Genomic DNA, 19,646 nt, shown 5'->3' with positions numbered 1-19,646 from the left:
ACACGGAACAGTCATGGAAATTTATTGCTATAAATGTGTATGAACGCTGAAGGCCAAGCCAATTTTGAATAAAATGACAAAAGCATAATGAAAGGACAGAAAAGAGGAGTGGATTTATCAGAATACCTATTGTGGTGCAGAAAACAAGCAGACAGATGGCCTGATTGTGTTGGTGTTGAGTGTCTCACCTGGGCATACTAATCCCCCCTGGCCTGATTAGGAGAGAAAAGCAATGTGAATAAAAACAAAAGAGATCCAGACAGCATTAGGCTACAGATGTTTATTTGTCCAATTAAAAACTAGGATTACTTCTTTGACTACTGAGAGAGAAAAGTCTAATTTTGCTCTGTAGTGTACATGCTACACTGATAATTCCCTGAATTCTCCTATTGTTGAAATTACTTGAATACACAAAAACATCTTAAAAATTAAATGGAAAAATCCTTTATAACAAAGTTTTGGATTGTATGTATGCATGACACATAACTATAAAATGTGTCTTCAGCATCATCATTTTTTTCCCAGCTCTTCCATAATTGGCATGGTAAATACAATCAGCCGTGCTAGAGATAGTTTATCACAGGAGTGAAACAGAGGCTCGTGGGGGTTTAATGAAAGGAGATGTTTTCATCAGACAGAATGTCAAGTAGGTGTATCAACATAGCTTCACTGGGGTTCAAACAATAACTCCTCAAAAACCACTATCATCACTTCTTGATGCTACGCTTGAAAACCTTTTTTCATTTATCACAGTATGTGGCTCATGCTCAGTTGTATCCATTTCCTAAGAACAACCTTTTGATATCTGGATCAACATCAGGTTTCTTTTGCTGCATTCAGATGCCTTTCACGAGATATTTAACCCTTTGAAACTTTGAAAAAAGTCACTGACAAACTTTACAAGAAATGACCCACATATTGCCCAAAAAAGTAAAAAGTGACATGACATGAAGTACTTTTATAAGGGGAGGTTATAAAAAAATTATTTAAAAGGTAAAATCCAAAAAAGTATATTTTTAATTTTTTTTTTAAAATTACATTACAGAATAAATTGTATACATAGACATTTCTTTACAAAATAATCGTTTTCCTTTTGTTTGTTTGTTTGTTTATGTACTTTTTTAAATTTGCTTATTTTCAGGTTATTTTCTTGTAACTTTTTTTACTAATTTATTGTTTTTTTTGGGCCATGTCTTCAGTTGCTAATTGCCTTCTCACCATGTTTTTGAAAGATATCAAACCAATTTGCTTAGGTTGCTCAGGGAAAATGTGGTCCTGGAGACACATATTACAGCAGGAACTTCCATACAAGCAGTTTTGAGTACTTATCCAGGTATTTATATGTCTGTCTGAGGAATGATTTTGTCGCTGCAATAGCATAACTACCAGGCAAGATGCAGTCACTAAACTTTACAGGCTGAGATTGCGTGGCTGAGATCAAAATAAAGACTGATATGGAAGATCTGTGTGGTCTGAGCAAGGGGGGCCCTGGCCCATATTTGTCTTAGAAGGTCTCTAGTTTTAGTTAGTTTTAGTTTGACAGCCTACAGCTGTTTTGGTTCACTCTAGCAGCCCTCATCAACCCCCTTTCCAGATGGACACTACCTGTCCAGAACCAAACGGCAAACAGGCAAAGTTAGTGAGAGAACACAATGAGACATTTGATTCATGATCATGAAATCCTTATGAACAGATGTTCTCCGTGTCCTTTGTTCCCCAGCTCAATAAGTTGTCAATATGACTCACTGAGGAGATTTTCAAATAGTTTTATGTTCTGGCCAATCTTTTCCCTAGGTCGAATGTTCGCCCACCTACAGCTTATAGCCTTGCCTACAGGATATCATACCAGAATACATTGCTCGTCTACATCAAGAAAAAATGTAGTTGACAAATACTTTTCTGCATAGTTTTTGTTCACAAAATTAACATTGACATTACCCAGATATATCCATTTTTAATACCAAGCCATGACTATTATTATATTGTGATACTTGCAAGGTATTGCCTTATTATTTCCCACCAACAATAAAACTATTACCCGACTATTATTATGTTATAATTCACGCTGCTCTAAAGACTGTTAATATGTTTTCTTACGAAAAGCATTGCACCTAATTTCATTTGTATCTTACGTATTTCGAATGGGTCACAAAAATTCAGCCTTTCCTCTGGAGACACGTGATCATAACCGTGTGAACTTTGAGTTAATCATTTTAAGGTACATCCTCACCATGTTTCCTTTCCTAAACATAACCACAGTAACTTTTATTGCCAAAAACTAACCTCTGCAACTGTACGTTAATTAAATAACTCTACGTTGAGGACATAATGTAATTCACGGGTGCTAATTTCATACGTACTGTTGTAGGCACATTTTCGTATGATATCTTATCACCTGTTCTATGAGAATATGTTGTATTACCAAGCTTTAATGTAAATTGTTATCAAGTTGGCTAACATCTTCACCATAACAGCTTTATTTGTTATGTCAGCTTATTTCATTCAAGTAGTCAAATACTGGCAATATTCCAGTGCTTTCGGCGTAAGGTCTCGATGCCGAAAGCCACTTTTTGTGTCTGCGTGATACACCGCTGGACGGTGTCAGCTGAAAACACGGCCAGACAGAACTGTTCACAGGGCAATGATACACCGCCAGCTGGCCAGATGGAACTTGTTGCAACCTCATGATAAGCTGCATGATGGTGTCAGGTTAAAGCACCGAAAGCAACGATGTTATACAAGAAACACAAAGTTGGCTATAGGGCGGGTGGGAGGGGCAGTCGATGTGTTGAGCAAACCCCGGACTGTTTGCTTCCTGTCTAAATGTGATGGGTTTTTTTTCTGCACCTTACCATGTGCCTCCATGCCCTAATCCTAACCATCAGTGCCAGCATGTGCTTTTGTTGTCGTCCCTGTGTTGGTTGCCATGTGCTTTTGTTGCCTAAACATAACCATGTGCATCATAATCGCACCGTGTGCTTTAGGCTGACATCAGGGTAAAAGCATCCCATAATGTCAGCAGCAGATGCAGGAGGATACCTTAGAGCATACTATGTAGACTCGGAAATCCACTGCAAAGCGGCAATACAACACAGGATGAGAACATGTTGGTTTATTGTTGTTTAACTCAACACTGAGATTATTTTTGCCTCCAAAGCAGCTCTACCTGCAACAAAGCTTTGAAGCCCTAAAACTCCCAACTTGTCACAAGACAGGTTTAAAAATTAAGGAAACCTTTTAACAAGGAACAGCCATGGCTTCATCTCTTCTCAGCCCACAGTTCTGAAGCCCAGCGCAGTACCACCCACTTCCCAGCTGACTGGCAAATGTGTTTGAGAAGGCGTATGAGCTCCAAAGTGTGATCTAAACACAGAATGTCAAATTAGACTTTCATTCTCTGTCTACCTCTACATATCCTCTCGTAACACAGACTGATTCTGACATTGTGTCTGAACCGGGACGCTGATGTGTTTTCAAACGCCTTCCTCAGCTTTTTACAGTGTTCTTTCAACTTATAGCAGTAATCTGTGACAAAAATGTCTTTGTTCCTCCATCCTCTCTTTGCTTCGAAAATCTGGATCAGTCAGTTTCCTCTTTTTTTTAGCAATGAATGAACAAATGATGAATGAAAGTTACTCATGTCTGTGTCTACCTGAGTAAGAGTATTTGCACCTATGAGTCAGCTTTTCTAATGTTTCGCATCTGAGCGAGTTCAGCGTGGGAGAGAAATTATTAATTATGATGAAAACAAATGCAGGTGTGGGTGGTTTGGGACGGAAATTACTACTTATGCATTAATGTAAGGAGCATTTTAATGTTTTAAATGCACTATTTATCATTTCCACCACTACATCTCTTTATGCTGAAATCTGTCATTTACATTCAGTTTTAGTCAGCGTGGTATTACAAAGCTGCTTGCTATTTTTAAGAGACAAGTTTGCAAGTGGGTGTAGTCAACAAATGTGCTCGTAACCACCATCAGTTTATGCATCACTTCATACACGAAGACAGTGAAGTGAAAGCCCCTCACTGCACATCAAAGTGTCTTTCATCATGCACTCCCCAGAGTTGGAGGAGCATCTCACGGGGACAATGAAGTACATGAAGAGTCACATGATGACACCAAAATAACATGTTGACACAGGCATAATATAACAGGAACTATGGTGAATACTGAGGGGCTGATCTGCTCTCATTTGTGTGACACATGGAGAAAACAGGAGGAGGATCTTCACCTGTCTTTCTTTGAGAACTTAAGCATGCTCCTGGGGCTACTTTGGCTCCACTGGCTCCATTACAGCAGTTGCTGTAAGAAATTGAAAACTTTTCTAACAAAACTAAAAGGGGAACTCCAGTGGACCCTATTTTCCCATGTGTTTGTGTCTATGATTAACAGGAATACATTTTTTTTTAATTTGTCCTATATTTATGTCCACTGAAAGTGATTGTTTTTACACATTAACGGAAATGACCTGATGGAGAAATTAGAATTACCTCACAGCTGTAAAGCAGTGAAAGTCATATGGCTGTCTGATGATGGCGAAATTGTGTGTGTGTGCGTGTGTGTGTGTGTGTGTGTGTGTGTGTGTGTGTGTGTGTGTGTGTGTGGCAGGCTGCCTGGCCTATGTGAACACTGTGACTGTGCTACCAGTTTTATTTTCCTTCATAATGAGCACAGGTATTTACACATTTTACAGAGCTTACACTTGTGTATCCAAGTACTGTACTTCAGTAGAAATTTAAGGTACTTTGACTTTACTTGAGTATTCTCTTTTCATGTCACTATAAAATTCTACTCCACTACATTTTTGGATGGAGATGTTGTACTTTTAACTTCACTACATTTGTAAGAAAGCTTTATATTACTCTAAAAAATACCATTTTTGCATAAAACCTTAAAAAGAGTTTTGTTATAAATTAAACAGTTTATACAAGTACAACTGCAACAATTACTTGATGAAAGAATCACTAAATTGATAGGAAAGAAGTTGACAACTATTGTGATAAACATGGTATCTTTATATACTTTTTAAAAATAATAATGAATTTTAGGGGGTTTTTTTTCCTTTTTGGGTGGTTTTTTTTTCTTCTTTTTTTCTGAGTAAGTATGAGTTTTAGGGGTGTTTTTATCATTTGAGGGGGAGAGGGTTCTATTTTTTTATCACCTTGAATTTTTTTTCCTCAAATTTCTAAAATACTTTTGAGTTTTGTTTTCTTATCATTTGGATGGGGTTTTTTTTTTTATAATTTTGAGTTTTGGGGTTGTTGTTTTTTTGTTTGTTTTTCATCTCCTTTGCATTTTATTCATTTATAATTTTAAGTTTTCAGGGCATTTGGGTTTTTTGGGAGATTTTTTTCTACATTGATTACTTTTACTTTGAATACTTCAAGTACCTTTTCCTGATTACACTTACATACTTTTACTTCACAGTAATATATTCAATGCAGGAATTTTAACAAGTGTTTTATTAGAATTTCTTCCACCACTGCTGGTGGTTATGTTATGTTATGTTTTAATAGGGTCCCAACCTCATCATTTTTTTAAAAATCATTTAGTAATTGATTTTACCTTGTATATCTTATCTCTTTTCTCTTTTATTGTAAATCTGTATCTTTTATAATGTTTTTTATATTTTATTACTGTGTAAATCACTTTGAATTGCCCTGTTGTATAAAATGTATACAAATAAAGCTGCCGCGCCACGCCACACCATGCTGCTATTGGCTGGGGGTTTCCCATGACTATCCAAAGGTTGACACAGGTTGAGAAAAATCTCAAGTAAACAAAAATAAGAAGAAAATACAAGCAGAGGGTATGATTTTTAGGAAAATCCTGCATAGTATACCTTTAACTTTTAAGTTGAAGTTGTAAATACTTAAAATTTTGCTAACATGTTTTTTCCCATTTTCAGCACGACACTGAAGCCAGAAGATGACACACTGTCAAGTAGGTTTATTGTTACTCTAATAAAGTGAGAATGCTGCATACAATCCTCAGATGTCTTACTGAACACCATATCTAATCACAAGTGTGAGCTGACCTCTGATAGAGACACAGCAGTCTGTTCATGGCCAGCCACTGCCTGTTCTCTCCAAAGAGGATCACAAGTCAGGCTGACACCTCAGTTTGGCTGATTCATCCCACTCCCCCCCTTTCCCAGGTTTCAAAGGGTTAAAAAGATTTGTTATGTTTTTGGCTGTTGCAATCTGAAGACAGACACTTTACTGAGAGAGTGCCCTGCTTCTTCTTACTTTCACATGTTTAATTTTACAAAGACATTCAGTGTTGAGAAGTTGTGAACTGAATTATTGATTCAGCTTCAGCTGAACAGCAGAATCAATATAGAGTTGTTTGGGTTAACTCAAACTGTGGATGCCTGAATTATTTTAGACAGAATGGCGCACAGATACTAACACTGATTTTTCCTTTATTTTAGTAATTGGCTGCCAAAGTAAAGCTTCCCTGGTGTGGGTCTTTGTCATGGGAATATGCACACGTTCATGGCCAAATAATCAACTTCCTCAAGCACAGCCTTTGTGAGCTAACACAGATGCTCATAATCTGTTAACCTGATAAAAGAAACACGGTTTTGCGCGACACTTCATAAATTAGGTTTCTGACTGCCTGAGTTTGTAAAGTGCTTTGTTAAAGCCACTAGAGGCTGTCAATCTACAGCTGTTAAAAAGCCACATATATGTATATATACATTAGGGCTGTCAAAATAACGCATTAATTATGATTAAATAATCACAGAAAAAAATTAATGCCGTTGTACACTGACGAGTGGAATTTGTGCTCATAAATATGAATTGAATTTTTAAAAATACTTTAATAAAAAAAGGAATGTATGCAATTAATTTAGATTAATTAATCACAGAGCATTTAATTAATGCTATTTTTAATGAATTCAATTGATTTTATATATATATATTTATATATATATATATATGCATGCATTTTTAAGTCTTTTTTATCTTGTTTACATAATGTTGTATACAAGTATAGTGTCCTATATTTTATGATGTATACTGCCTTGTTTATGTAATTTCTTTGGCAACTGATTCGAGAGCAACAGCATTTCATTCAGTTGTATACTGTGCATATAGATACAAGACTGTAAAGCTGACTTGACTTGTGTGGGAGGGATGGTGGTCCAATAAACCCCGGACTTTCACCAGGGAGTGTGGTGTTCACTTCCTGTATGAGTGCAGAACCAAACCCTGATATTTTTTTTCTCTAATCATGTGCTTTTGTATCCTGGGATGCCTTCTGTTGCGGCATCCCAAAACGTCAACAGCAGACACAGGAGGATACCTACAGTGTAATATGTAGACCATGCTGTGTTGAATTGCATGCAGTACCGGTACATACCACTGGGAGTCTGTAGACCCCCCCCCCACAGTTAAGAAATAGCACTACAAAAAATGTCATATTTCATGGTGTTCTAATGTACCTCAGGTTGTGTGAGGTATAGTGATATTCCTGAAGGGCCACATCACAGCCATGGAGTGTAGGCTGTAGAGAAACCCCCTCCCATACTGAGGATGTCATTTAGTGGCAGCGGTGCAACAGATTGTTCTAATAAGAGCTCGGCTAGAGACGAGCAGGAGGAGGGGACAGCACTGATGCTTCTGTGGCCTGAGGTAATTCACATATGCAGGAGCTACTATAATGGGTGGGAACAACATGGATACACATGCTGGCGCTGTCTCTCGCGCGCGCGCATGTCATCCTTTTTTGCCACCTGTGTACGTCTTTTAGTTTGGATTTCGTTTGCAGTTTAGCTTTGTCATCAGCCTTCCATAATGTTGTGTGGAAGGAGAAAGAACAGAAGATATTTCCAAAAAAAAAGAAAGAGAGATATCCAGTCGACATTTGCTCGTGCTGTGCAGTGAGGTAGTGTAACTATCATGTCAGACTGCCCTCCATCCATCACTGTCGACAGATAAAAGTATTAATCCTCGTGTGTTGTGCAATAAATTCAAGATGTGAAGAATTATTTCCGAATACAGAGTAAACTGAGTTATATTTGCGCATTCTTGAATATTGGAGCATTCAGCGACATGGTGCGACTGTGGAAGCAACAGTTGGTGTCATGAATCTCAGCGATGGCTGCTAGAAGTGACGGATGTCTAAAGAACAGCTCTGAAGTTGTGTCTGCCTGGGTTTTCCACACTGCTCTTACCTTCTGCTGCCTCCTGGCCATATCAGTGGGTTGCTTTGCGTTGAACGGATACGCGATGCAGCGCATCACAAACACATACAGCTGGAGTCTCTTTTTCCTCTCCTCCTCCTCTCTCTGCATCTTCTCCAGGTCCTCTTTTTCTTTGTCGCTGCCCACCGAGGGGCTGGGGCTGGAGGGTCGGCCACCGCCGCTCCCTCGGCCCCTGGGCTGCAGCCCTGCGCTGCCGTTGCCGTCGGAGGCTCGGCCCGGTGACAGCCGGGCTCCTCCGAGGCTCTTCGGGGCCGCCACCTCTTTGCGCTCCACCTCCAGGATCTCATCTCCTTCCTCCTCGCTGGAAGACGGGTCCAACATGCTGTAGAGGCTTGGATGGAGAGTCTAAAGCTATCTGCTGCAAAGGTAAAACTGCAAAAGTAGAAAAAGAAAGAAAAAAGATGCGGATGAGGATGTGTGTGAGGCTCAGAGGGAGAGAGACCAGGGGGAGCCGCTGTGGGGAGCAGAGAGCTGACTGAGGAGCGTCTCTGACTGATGCTTTTCAAGAAAAAAAAAACGCCGTCAGACGCGTCAGTCTCAGTAAGAAAAACCAAAGTGATGTAGAGTCGAGTTGGCTGCGTGATTTCCAAGCCTTTCAAGTGGAGCAGTCAGTGGCACATAGGAGGGATTTATCATGAGAGCTGATATAAAGGGGGAGGGGTCGCAGGGAGGAAACGTTGATGTGTTGGTGCTCCGCTGTCGGGGGCAGGAGGGGGAGGAGGAGGAGGCTGGGCCCGGAGCTGACCGCGGTGCTGAAACCCGATCCCCAACTGCTCTGGGATCAGTTTGATCAGCCTGTGAGCACAAAAGATGAACGGCCACCTGATGATCCATCTGAGTCAGAGGACAGTTTACAGCACCAGACCGGAATCAAAGCGCGGCTGCTTTCACAATAAAAGCTTTACTACTGATTTCAAATAGGTATTTTAACGAATTTTAATTTAACGAATTGAAATACATATAGCCTATCTGTCTTTCCGTCTGTCTGTCTGTCAGTTTCCCTGTCTGCCTGTCTGTCTTTCTGCCCCTCCCCTCCTCTTTATTGGCTTTTTTGTTCATTTTGAATAAACAGAGCAAACGTCAACAAACCACATCCCTATTATCCCAAATGACAAAAATTAGAAAAACATATTATCAAATATAAATAAGCAAGAACTTAAGCATAAGCATAAGCATATTATTATTGTTGCTATTAATAATAATAATAATAATGATAATACTATATATATATATATATATATATATATATATATATATATATATATATATATATATATATATATATACATATATATATACACGCACACACACCTACTTGCAAACCAGTGTCTGTCTGTCTGTATTCTTACTTTTTTGGAAGTACAATTTGAATGGCCTAAATTACTCTAAAATTGTCATTCTTCAATACCATGTCTTTTTTACTTGACTCCAGAGCCAGCTACACACAAAAAAGACTCCAGAGCCAGTTACACACACACACAAAGAAGAAGAAAAAAAATCCCAGATTTAGGTAGAATTACTGTCTGTAATCCTATGGGTGCATGTTGAAAGTCTCTGCTCAAGATTGCAAAAGCGGATGTGCTTTTTATGTAGGCTTTGAATCTATGGTGTTGAGCAGACGTTCGTGTTACTATTTTTTACTGTGCAGTCTTAGAGAGGCTTATAAGATATGGGATAACAGCCTGGAATGGTAACTTGCATTTGAAATCACAGACTGCTTGTTTGGTACAGATGAACAATCTCTGAGCAGTCAATTGTCAGAGGATAGTATCTGATCCAACTCACGTTCTCTATTCAGAGTTCCATCTATTACCATCTGGTAGAAGATTCGGGGTTCCCAGAGCAGCCTGAATCGTTCATTCTTGCTCATGTCAGTTAAGATTCTCAACACTAACAGGTATTTTAGGATGCTGGCTTTGGGGTTTTGCAATACAGTAGGTCACCACTGAAAGAAAGTGTGACTGTGTTTTGTGCAAATAGCTGCATGAAGCTATGTATTGTTGGGATGTTTTTATTATGTAGCATGTAGATTTTAGCTTCTGAAGAACTGCAAGACAAAGGTGTTTCAGCTGAGTGTTTGCGGGGCATCCTGCAGTGGTTTTGACAACTTTATTAAGGCTGTCTCTGCAGTAGTAACCCTGGCTTCTCAGAACCTCTGGGTGTTTGGACTGTGGGGAAGGCTCAGTCCTGCTCCTACATCCTTAAAGGTGGTTTATGGTGCTGTGTGGAGGTGCAACATTATTCAATCAAGTAGGACTATGGATGTATTAAAGACAGTCTGGATACAGCATGTCAGGAGTCAGGACCACGTTCATTCCTCTGAGACCTGCTCATTGATGCATGAAGCATAAAAAGCTCTAGTACTATAAACTTATGGTGGCCAAATGCAGCTGAGTGAGCCTGAGCGCCGGCAGAGTGACTGACTTCCAGTTAAGCACTTCGCTAGTTTGAATTGTGGTCTAGAAAATGTAATCTTGCAGCTCTTTTAGGCTTTCCAAATGTTGTCAAACAGGATGGCTTAAGTCTAGATAGTGAAATGAGTTTTTTGACGCTCTTAAAAAAAATTATCCACTGATCTACAGACATCTCTTTCCCAAAGTCCATGGGGAAAAGTCTTTCTGGGCCTGTGGGCATCATGTGACGGACAGTTTTTGGAGCCTCAAGAGGCCATTCAAAGAACATATTTTTGGCATTTCCATGTTGGCTTCATTTTTCAGCCTCGGAGGTTTGGCTCGAATGCATGGCAGCCAATATACAATACAACATTTTCATATAGAAAGCATTTGTTTCTGGTCTTTTACTAAGGATCTTTTTTATAATTCAGTAACTGCAAACCAGATTACACTGCGCAGTCCTTAGTCCAGCCCAGCCTACTTGAGTAGATACAGCTATACATGACCAGCCCAACATACCACATGGTCCTGTAATTTATAAAGTGAATCACGTCTTGATGTATAATGAATAAAGTACATGAACAAAGTGGATTATTACTTTTGGCCTAAAATTTATTTACTACAGCATAATGTTGTAGCAGGCTTCAGTGTCGAATTGGTAGGTTTGTCTTGTTATGTTAAAATTAACGAAGATTACCACACAGAACCTTATTCAACATTAAACTTAAGGAGGGGACAGAGGTCCCTGTGTGCTCAGTTAACATCTGGTACCTTGCCTCTGGTGAAAGAAATCGGTAGATATAAAGGTATTCCCGAAGAGCAACGTATGTGTGTTTTGTGTGATGTTGAAGCAGTTCATTGAATGAATTTAATTTGTGTTCTTCTGCCCTCTGTATAGTTATCTGAGAAAGCATTTGTTTGAAAAAGTTCAGGTGAAGAACCCTAACTTATTTTGGTTGGCTGAATGTGATATGTTGAGTTGGCTCTTTAAGGACGAGATTCATGCTTTAGCCAGATTCATTGAAAATGCATGGACATTACACCAGAAAACACTGTATCTGGTGTAATTGTTGATTATTGGTTTGTATATTACTCATGCTGTTTGTCTATTTATATAGAACTGTGTTCAGTTAAGAGTCACAGAATGCATTTTATATGATTTAGGCCTATTCATTATTTTCATCTGTCTGTATTGATATTCTGATTGTTAATTCATTATTTAATAACCCAGAATATGATCATGGTGTCTTCTAAACACTAGAAATTATTTATCAGAGAAAATTGAAATTCTGTGACTCATCAAACCCGATGCTCAGTATGCCTCACGTGTGACTGAATGGAAATGAGCATCGGGGATGTAAAATGTGTTTCTTGTTGACAGACAGACTCTCTCTGACTTAATTGTATCCCTAATGAAAGTTAACATTGGAAATCACAGATCGTGAAAGGAAAAATCTTTGTAATAAATGATAAAAGCTGTTTTTGGGAATTTTATAGTTCGGCTTTTTAACCAGATGGTGAATCAGAAAACAAACAGCATAAAGACTCTTCACCTCTTCAGAGGTGGGGACTCTCAGCACCACAGCATGCAAACAATGTTGAAACAGCAGTAAAATGCCTGTGTCTACCTAAAAACACTAGATATCAGCAAGTCAGCTGTATAATTTAGCACCGTATGTCTCCCAGCGAGGGACAGTAATAGTTAGCTTCAGCCTCTAAAGTTTGTCTGGTCAAATTAGCAAAATACCTGCTGCTCATGGTACACTGAGTGTCAGGATCCCACACTTTCTTTTTCCACTTTTGTCCTCTTAAAAGCTCAGGTTTTCATTTCGGCAGTTTATAAAACTTAGTTTTGGGTTCTTTACATTAAGCAGGTTTCCATTAACCCTCAAACTGCGCAAACTGAAATTGCACATATAAAATACATCTAATGCAAACACCTCAATTTTGAAAAAAAATCCCATTTATCATAATTTCTTTTTAATGCTCGCATGAGGTGTTATTTCAGGCGATCCAAAAAAGCCCTATTTTGCAAAACTGCAATGGAAACACTTTTTTTTTTTGCTCTTATAGGTCACATGATGCTATGGCTATGTGCTTGTCAGTAGGAACCGGCTCCCTCGGGCATGATGCAGCAGCAGCTACAAGAGGTGTTTTTGCATGGCATAACTCAACTTAAAAAGTTGAAGAGATCATCTGGAAGTTTTGAATCCACAATTGCTCTGTGAAATTGTGGACTATCACCTCCTAGAAATTCCTCATATGTGGCCGCACCCAAGTATAAGGTTCCTTACATTATCGTTCCATAACACGCCTGCGTGGCCTTGGATTTGAAATAATGACGGCTAGTGTGGTGGCTGCAATAGAAATAAAGCTGCTAATGTTTTGAACATCCATCACCATGCTTCTTGGAATGTTGTTGCTAAGGAGAAGTGGCAGAACATCACTCAGTGGAAATGCAGTCATCTCACAATTGTGTTTTATCGATATTTCGAAAATATCGCTTAGGTTTTGAACAAATCTATGAGGGAAACCCACCTATTGTCGGAAGTGCTTTCCATCAAACATTAGCTTTTATGTCATGGTCAGCTGCAGCGCAGCTCCTCCCCCTCCTCCTCCTTTTTTGTGTCTGTCCCTGTCTGCATACCCTTCTGTGTCCTAACCTGTGTGTGTGAGTGTGGGCGTGGTTTGTTCTCTCCACAGGCTGGGATGGGTGCAGGCAATCTCCTGATGAGCTGGTGGAGTATTTAAGCTGTTGCTTCAGATCTACTTGTTGATCTACTTGTCTACTTGTTGTATTACCCCTGCCAAATGGTAGATGGGCCTCTCGGCCTCTCAGTATTTACTCCTTGTTTCCAAGTGTTCCAGTGTTTCTTGCCTGTGTGGCTTACCTCCTTGTGTTTTTCAGCTCCTGTCTCAGAGTCGCTGCAGCTCCTTGCTTCCTGTTCCAGCTGTCGTGGTTTTCACTCGTCTGTGTGCCCGCCTGCCTGCCAGCCTGCCTGCCAGCCTGCCTGCCAGCCTGCCTGCCAGCCTGCCTGCCAGCCCGCTCGCTTCTCACACTCAAGTCTTCACGGAAGGGATCCTCACCTTGGTCGAACTGGTTTGGTTTTTTCACATGGAGATTACATGGAGCCCCCCCCCACCCTCAAGGGACAGTTCGGACTTGATTCACCATCCCCCACCCTGCACAATCATCCTTGTCAATAAATTGCACCTGTGTTTCACCTAGTATCCTCGTCGTGTGTCCTGTGTCAGCGTTTGGGTTTCCGGGATTTTCCAACTCATCACATTTTAGACATTTTTCTGTAGTTTGTTAGCAGACGAAAACGATATGGAGGCACCTTCACACAGTACAAAATTAGTGGAGAGCAATGCATTGTTTTCTCCCCTCATGGAGGCTGGACTTCAGTGCACTCTGTCTCTTTTGCTACCTGCATCTGTCTTGCACCTTGTTCTTTCTTAACCTCATCTCTCTGCTGCACTTCAGAATGATCAACAGTGAAACACTGCACACTGACCGTATCACAAAGTGTTTGACACAAGTCAAGTGATGCCTGCAGCACCGAGTGGACACAACATCCAGACAGAGTCAGGACACAGAAGCCAGAGTGTGATAACATCGCTCCTTCTCTGCAGAGCTGCTATGTGTCAAGTTGGACTGGTGTGTGGGATTGACATGAAAAACAAAAGGCGAACAAACAAACCAGAGGGTCTTCACCCTGAGGAAAAAGCACTGTCAGTGTGACAAACACAGCTAAACTTAGTTCACTTCGATGCTCCGTTGATTTAAACAAGAAAACATTACTGTTGCAACTTTTGGTGAGTTACCAGCGATGTTGGGACTGAAAAATAGAGAGTGAGAGATAACAGTGAGGGAGAGGTAAAGGTGCTCGTATGCTCCTCGTGACTGTCCTCTTGACAGCAGCAATAAAGTCTGTCCAATCAGCTGTGAATTTACAGTGGCGGGTTTCACACATCCCTCAGTGTCCTCTCATCAAGTCATCAGCAGACAAAGGTATCACACAAAGGTAGCACATCTGTTCAGCTTTGCCATGGCTGAGTTAAATACACTGCAGGCTTTTCAGCCCACTCTATGTCCTGACTGTCCCTATACCGACGCTTTGTCAGTGAGCCTCGGTGCCAAACACCAATGCAAAGAGGCACCGAAGCAGTGGGAAGATATACACTGAGTGAGAACTCACCGTCACTCCCAACTTGTTAAATACTGATGCTTAGTCAGCCAGATACCAATGCACAGAGGCACCTTTTATCAGCAATAAAAGACATATCAAGCAGCAGCATTTTTTGATGCTCAGAGCTAGTGCTGTAGTATAAAGAGTGAGAAAGTACACATAGAGCAGGTGGGAGGGGAGGTGGATGGGTCAAGCAAACCCCAGACTTTCACTCAGGAGAGCACTGTTTGTCTCCTGTGTGAAACCAAATGTCAATTGAGATATTTTAATAACAACATAGTGTGCTATATGTGTAGCATAGTGACGAATGTTACGTGAAGTATATGCCTCACATGACATACACTGCACTATTAACAAACTACTTTAAGCCTAACACAATGTTATTGTTTTTTTTCTAATTTAATCATATTCTTTTGTTGCTGAGTCTATAAACAAAGTTTTTTTTAACCTACATTCTATGTTTATTTTGAAAAGAGACTTGTATGCATTTAATAAGTGGCAAATGTACATTTCCTGTGACATTTTATTTTAAAAAATGCACAATGCACGTATCAAGCGTAAATTGACACACAATTCCTAAGCGTGCAAAACTGAGGCAGTGCGTCATAGTTTAATGTGTAGGGCCACTGACCAAGAGAGTTATAGTGAGAATGTGATTGACATGTCCACCACTTTTGTCCAGACTGAAAAAAATCCCAACAATTATTGGATGAGTTGCCATGATATTTTGTACAGAGATCCATGGTTTCTATAAAATGTATGTGAATGACTTTGGTGATTCCCTGACTTTTCTTGATGTGCCACCACCAGGTTAACTTTTGTGGTTTTAAGAAATTTTGGGATGGATTGCCATGATATGAGGTGCAATCCCTCTCGGGATAAATTGCTTTGGTGAGCCCCTTTTATCAAGCGCCATCATCAGGTTAAAAAGGTCAAAAACTTACTTTTACTTTTATTTAATTAGTGTGAAGATAAGTCAGATGGTACACATTTTTCCTGTTAACTATGAGCCTGTATGCATTGTTATTAATAAAATGTTGAAATCAGCATCTTGCTCAAAGCACTGCTGTACCTAAGTATAGCCACACAGAGCCACTGGCATGGCTGCAGACACCTCGCTTTGTATGATGACTAATGCTGTCTCGCAGCTGGAATGTGCAAAGCTTTGTTTTATAATAAACATCTGCTCACTTTTATTTTCTGTGTTGTATTCACATTAAAAAAATGCATACTTTCAAAGAGAAAAGTGTTGCAAGGGGGAAAATCCCCAAAATAGTGTTGAAACCTACATTATTTTACTTTGCCTGATATGTAACTGATAGGTTCCTGCAAAGACATTACTAGCTACTACTATTTTGCAGGCTGTGGTCAACAAAAACCCCAATAAATTAATCATACTCACATGAATGAAAATACTTTACTGTCCACAGAAATGCTTTGAACCAAGGTAACGTTTGATGAAACACAGTGCTGTCCCATCTCTATTTATTATTATTTAGAGTCCTCGCACACAGTTTATCTTATACTTTCTCAGCTGTCGATGTACAAACATTTGAAACAAGGTGATCATCACACCATCATCAGACTGATCCACTTCTAGTCATGTGCAGCTGGCTGGAAGTGGATCATCAAGCAGTTTCCAGCTCCTTCTGACCAGTATTATAAAGAACAAGAGAGTGTGTTCGACCTTACATTTAACCAAATTTGGGGGTTTAATTCGGGTATAATTTGATGCTGGCCCACTTTCTTTTGAAGAAGCTGATCAGAATGAAACTCAAGTCGCTTTAGGCTGCCATGTTGATAGACATGAAAAGGTATGATTGACATAAAGTCGGCCTACTTTATTTTGTTTTCACACCACCACCGCAGGAAAAAGAAAACAAAAACACAAACCTGACAGCATTAATCATCTGTTCTCATTGGTTATTTAACAGCCTCTGATATGATTCAAGCAGCAAACTCCAGGGCTGAAAAATGAAACCTTCAAAAAAAATGCCAAAAAATGCAATTCCTCGACTGGCCACTTGAGGTTGGCTCCAGAAGGGAGTCAGTCCCCATCGTGGATTTGTAAAGATAACTGTACACAGTGTTGGAGGCAAGGCCTGTTCATGTAAGTTGCTCAGTGGTGCCAATACGTTCTCATCCCAACTTGTCACATGGTGCTGCTCTGTCAGTGTCCTTCTATGTCTACTTATAACCGCTTAAGGTATCCATCACCGTCAGCTGTTCAAGGCTTCCAGATGCCGTTACCATGATGTTAAACAAATGCACATGGTGGGATGATGCAGCATGGTCCTTATGTTTACACAACAACACATGGCTACCAACACCACTGTCACAATGGTTAGGATTAGGCAACAAAGTCAAGGATGGTTAGGTTTAGGCAAAAGAGGCACATGGTAAGGTGTAGAAAAAAAACACACATCCACACAGGAAGTGAACTCCGCACTCCCGCACAAAGTCGTTTGTATGTGGGATTCATCAACCTCCCCACCCAGCTGCCCACACCTTATGATATTATTAGTGGCAGAGTTATTACCTGGGGCTGTCCTTCAGCGTTTCATGCGAGCGTTTGGACGCAGCCCGTGCACTAACATGTGAACACACCCAGGCTGTGGTCGAAAAGTTAAAATAATCTCCTTTCCTAACTACTCTTCCTTAACCTCCAGAGAAAACGTTACGAGGTCAAGGAAAGATGTGAAGGAGAATTCATAAGGGCTAAGAAAAGATGATCGCTGAGTTTAGAGAATCCGACTGCACTTCTCCTCGGCTCTGTGATGATGTGACGGTGGATGTTATTGATGTGGGTCTGCTGTCATGAAACTACAATGTTCACATGATGGACTACAAAAAGCACATCCTCACTGGACTGTTTTTTAGGCAGCAAAAAGGGATTTTTCCGTAATTGTTTTATTTGTGTTTTTTTGTTTTAAATCTTTGTTTGCTGGCTTCTTCAAATCTTTTATAATGTGGGTGTTGAAAAGTGTGCCATAAAATCTGAGTATTGATATTATGATTATTATGTGACTATAATTATTATTATTGATATTATTATGTTGTTGTTATTATCTTAATCAGGCCTACTTTGCCCCATTCGTACTCGCCTCATTGTTTACACATGTTATAAGGGCTAAATGAGGACAACCCGGTGTAAAATATTACATCATTACCAAGGTGAGAATTAAAATAAAGAGAAATATAGGCTGCTAATCACAGAAGTGATATGTTATGTTGTCACTTGATATGGTTGCTCACACTCACTCTCTTTTTCCCTCATTTATCATCATGAATCCGTATATGATTTAATGAAAATAATAAATATGAAAATATGTACGATATGTTAGATTCACTACTGTACATATGAGCATTCTTAAGTTTCAAACGTGATGAATTGAAAACGTCATCTGTCTTGAAACATCCCCTCCTATTCTGGCTAATGTGCTGATTCTGATCCTATAGGCTACAGATGTTTATTGTCACTCTGGTTACAGAAATATAATCAGGAAATATTTCCACTTGAAGCTTTATTAGAGAGGACAGTCAATAGTATGCTAAATATCAAATACACATAAGATCTGATTATAAGCCTGTGTATATAAAAGCTCAAGAGGCAACACACAGCTCAGTAAATAGCTCCACCTTGACCTGATGGTGTTTTTAAGTTGTTTCGGGTCATACAGACTGTGGATCTGTGATGTAATAAAACAGCGGATTCCCCAATTAGCAGCCAAAGTCACGCATCACTTAATAGTTGCCGCCGCAACGAATTGTGGGGCGGATTCTCTCCCTTCCTTTGGTAAAGGATGCTCCAGTGTATCCTATGCTAAAGGAGATTATAAAGGAAGCATTGACGCACCTTTCCTTAATATTAGGAGAATTCGAACAGCTCTTATCATGGCAGTCGCTCAGGTACTTCTGGTTCATCTCATTCAGTTAGGAACCTTCCAAAGTAATACAAGGTATTCCACTGCAGCCCCGGTGCCATTTAGCTATCTGCTGGGGTACAATAATAATGGCATCCATTCTGTCTGAGCGCGCTCTGCACAAACAAAAATGTTATACTTTAATTTGATTTTCTACTTTCAATGAGTTTGCTTTTTAACTAACATCAGTCCTAAACATAATCAATCAGTCAAACAGACTTTATTCGTACTGAAGTACTCATTTAGACCAGAAATCGCAGAACTGAGGAAGCGCTGTAAGCCATAAGTGAGGAAACACCAGAGGCAGAATAAACCTATGAAATAGCAGCTAAATAGCAAATATTCATTAATTTCAGAATTTCAGCCTGCTAGGTTTTTGTCATGATGCCACTATGTTTTTAGATGGAAAACACACACACACACACACACACACACACACACACACAAATGAATTATTTTCAATGTACTACATGCAAATTTGATTTATTATTTTATTATTATTATTATTATTATTAGAAGTAGTAGTAGTAGTATCACATCTGGGATATGTCAGTGATTCAGAGCAGTATTGAATGTGACAGCGCACTTAGTGGAAATAGCATGTCTTTTCTTCATTTGCTAAATATGGTTTAAAAAAAATTTTAAAAAATGATGCTATTAGGTGAAAAATTGCAAAGCATCTTGCCTACATGTATCTATATGCATAAACACAGCAGAAATTATCACAAAATGAAGAATGAAAAACACCTAAAATGCGCCAAACAGTCCCTGAAGGTCAATACAAGTGCAGGACAAGGTGGAAGGAGAAATGAAACAGAAAGCTAGTTTAGATCGAGCATAGTGTCCAAAATGTCGGTGTCAAAAAAAACAATACAAAAAAACTATTGTCCTTGAATGCAACATGACGTAGCAAGTCAGAAA

At 39.6% G+C, this 19,646-nt stretch overlaps 1 protein-coding gene across 5 annotated transcripts in view; it reads right to left on the bottom strand.

The window, feature by feature from the left end:
- Positions 1 to 8,814, bottom strand: part of cadpsa (Ca2+-dependent activator protein for secretion a) — a 221,026-nt gene extending 212,212 nt beyond the window's left edge. For 4 of the 5 annotated variants that reach the window (XM_088083266.1, XM_088083281.1, XM_088083269.1 and 1 more), the window contains exon 1: positions 8,187 to 8,813. In XM_088083266.1, coding sequence (XP_087939392.1) covers positions 8,187 to 8,537 — 351 coding nt within the window. In that variant the 5' untranslated portion in view covers positions 8,538 to 8,813. Of the gene's footprint in view, positions 1 to 8,186 lie in introns of all 5 variants that reach the window. The other variant, XM_088083262.1, reaches the window with a different exon arrangement.
- Between the last annotated feature and the right edge of the window lie 10,832 nt (positions 8,815 to 19,646).

The sequence above is a fragment of the Plectropomus leopardus genome, chromosome 2, assembly GCF_026936395.1.
Source record: "Plectropomus leopardus strain MGB_pleo_1.0 chromosome 2, ASM2693639v1, whole genome shotgun sequence".
Taxonomy (NCBI): domain Eukaryota; kingdom Metazoa; phylum Chordata; class Actinopteri; order Perciformes; family Serranidae; genus Plectropomus; species Plectropomus leopardus.
The sequence above is the reverse complement of the archived record's forward strand: the minus strand, read 5'-3'. Positions and strand labels throughout refer to the sequence as shown.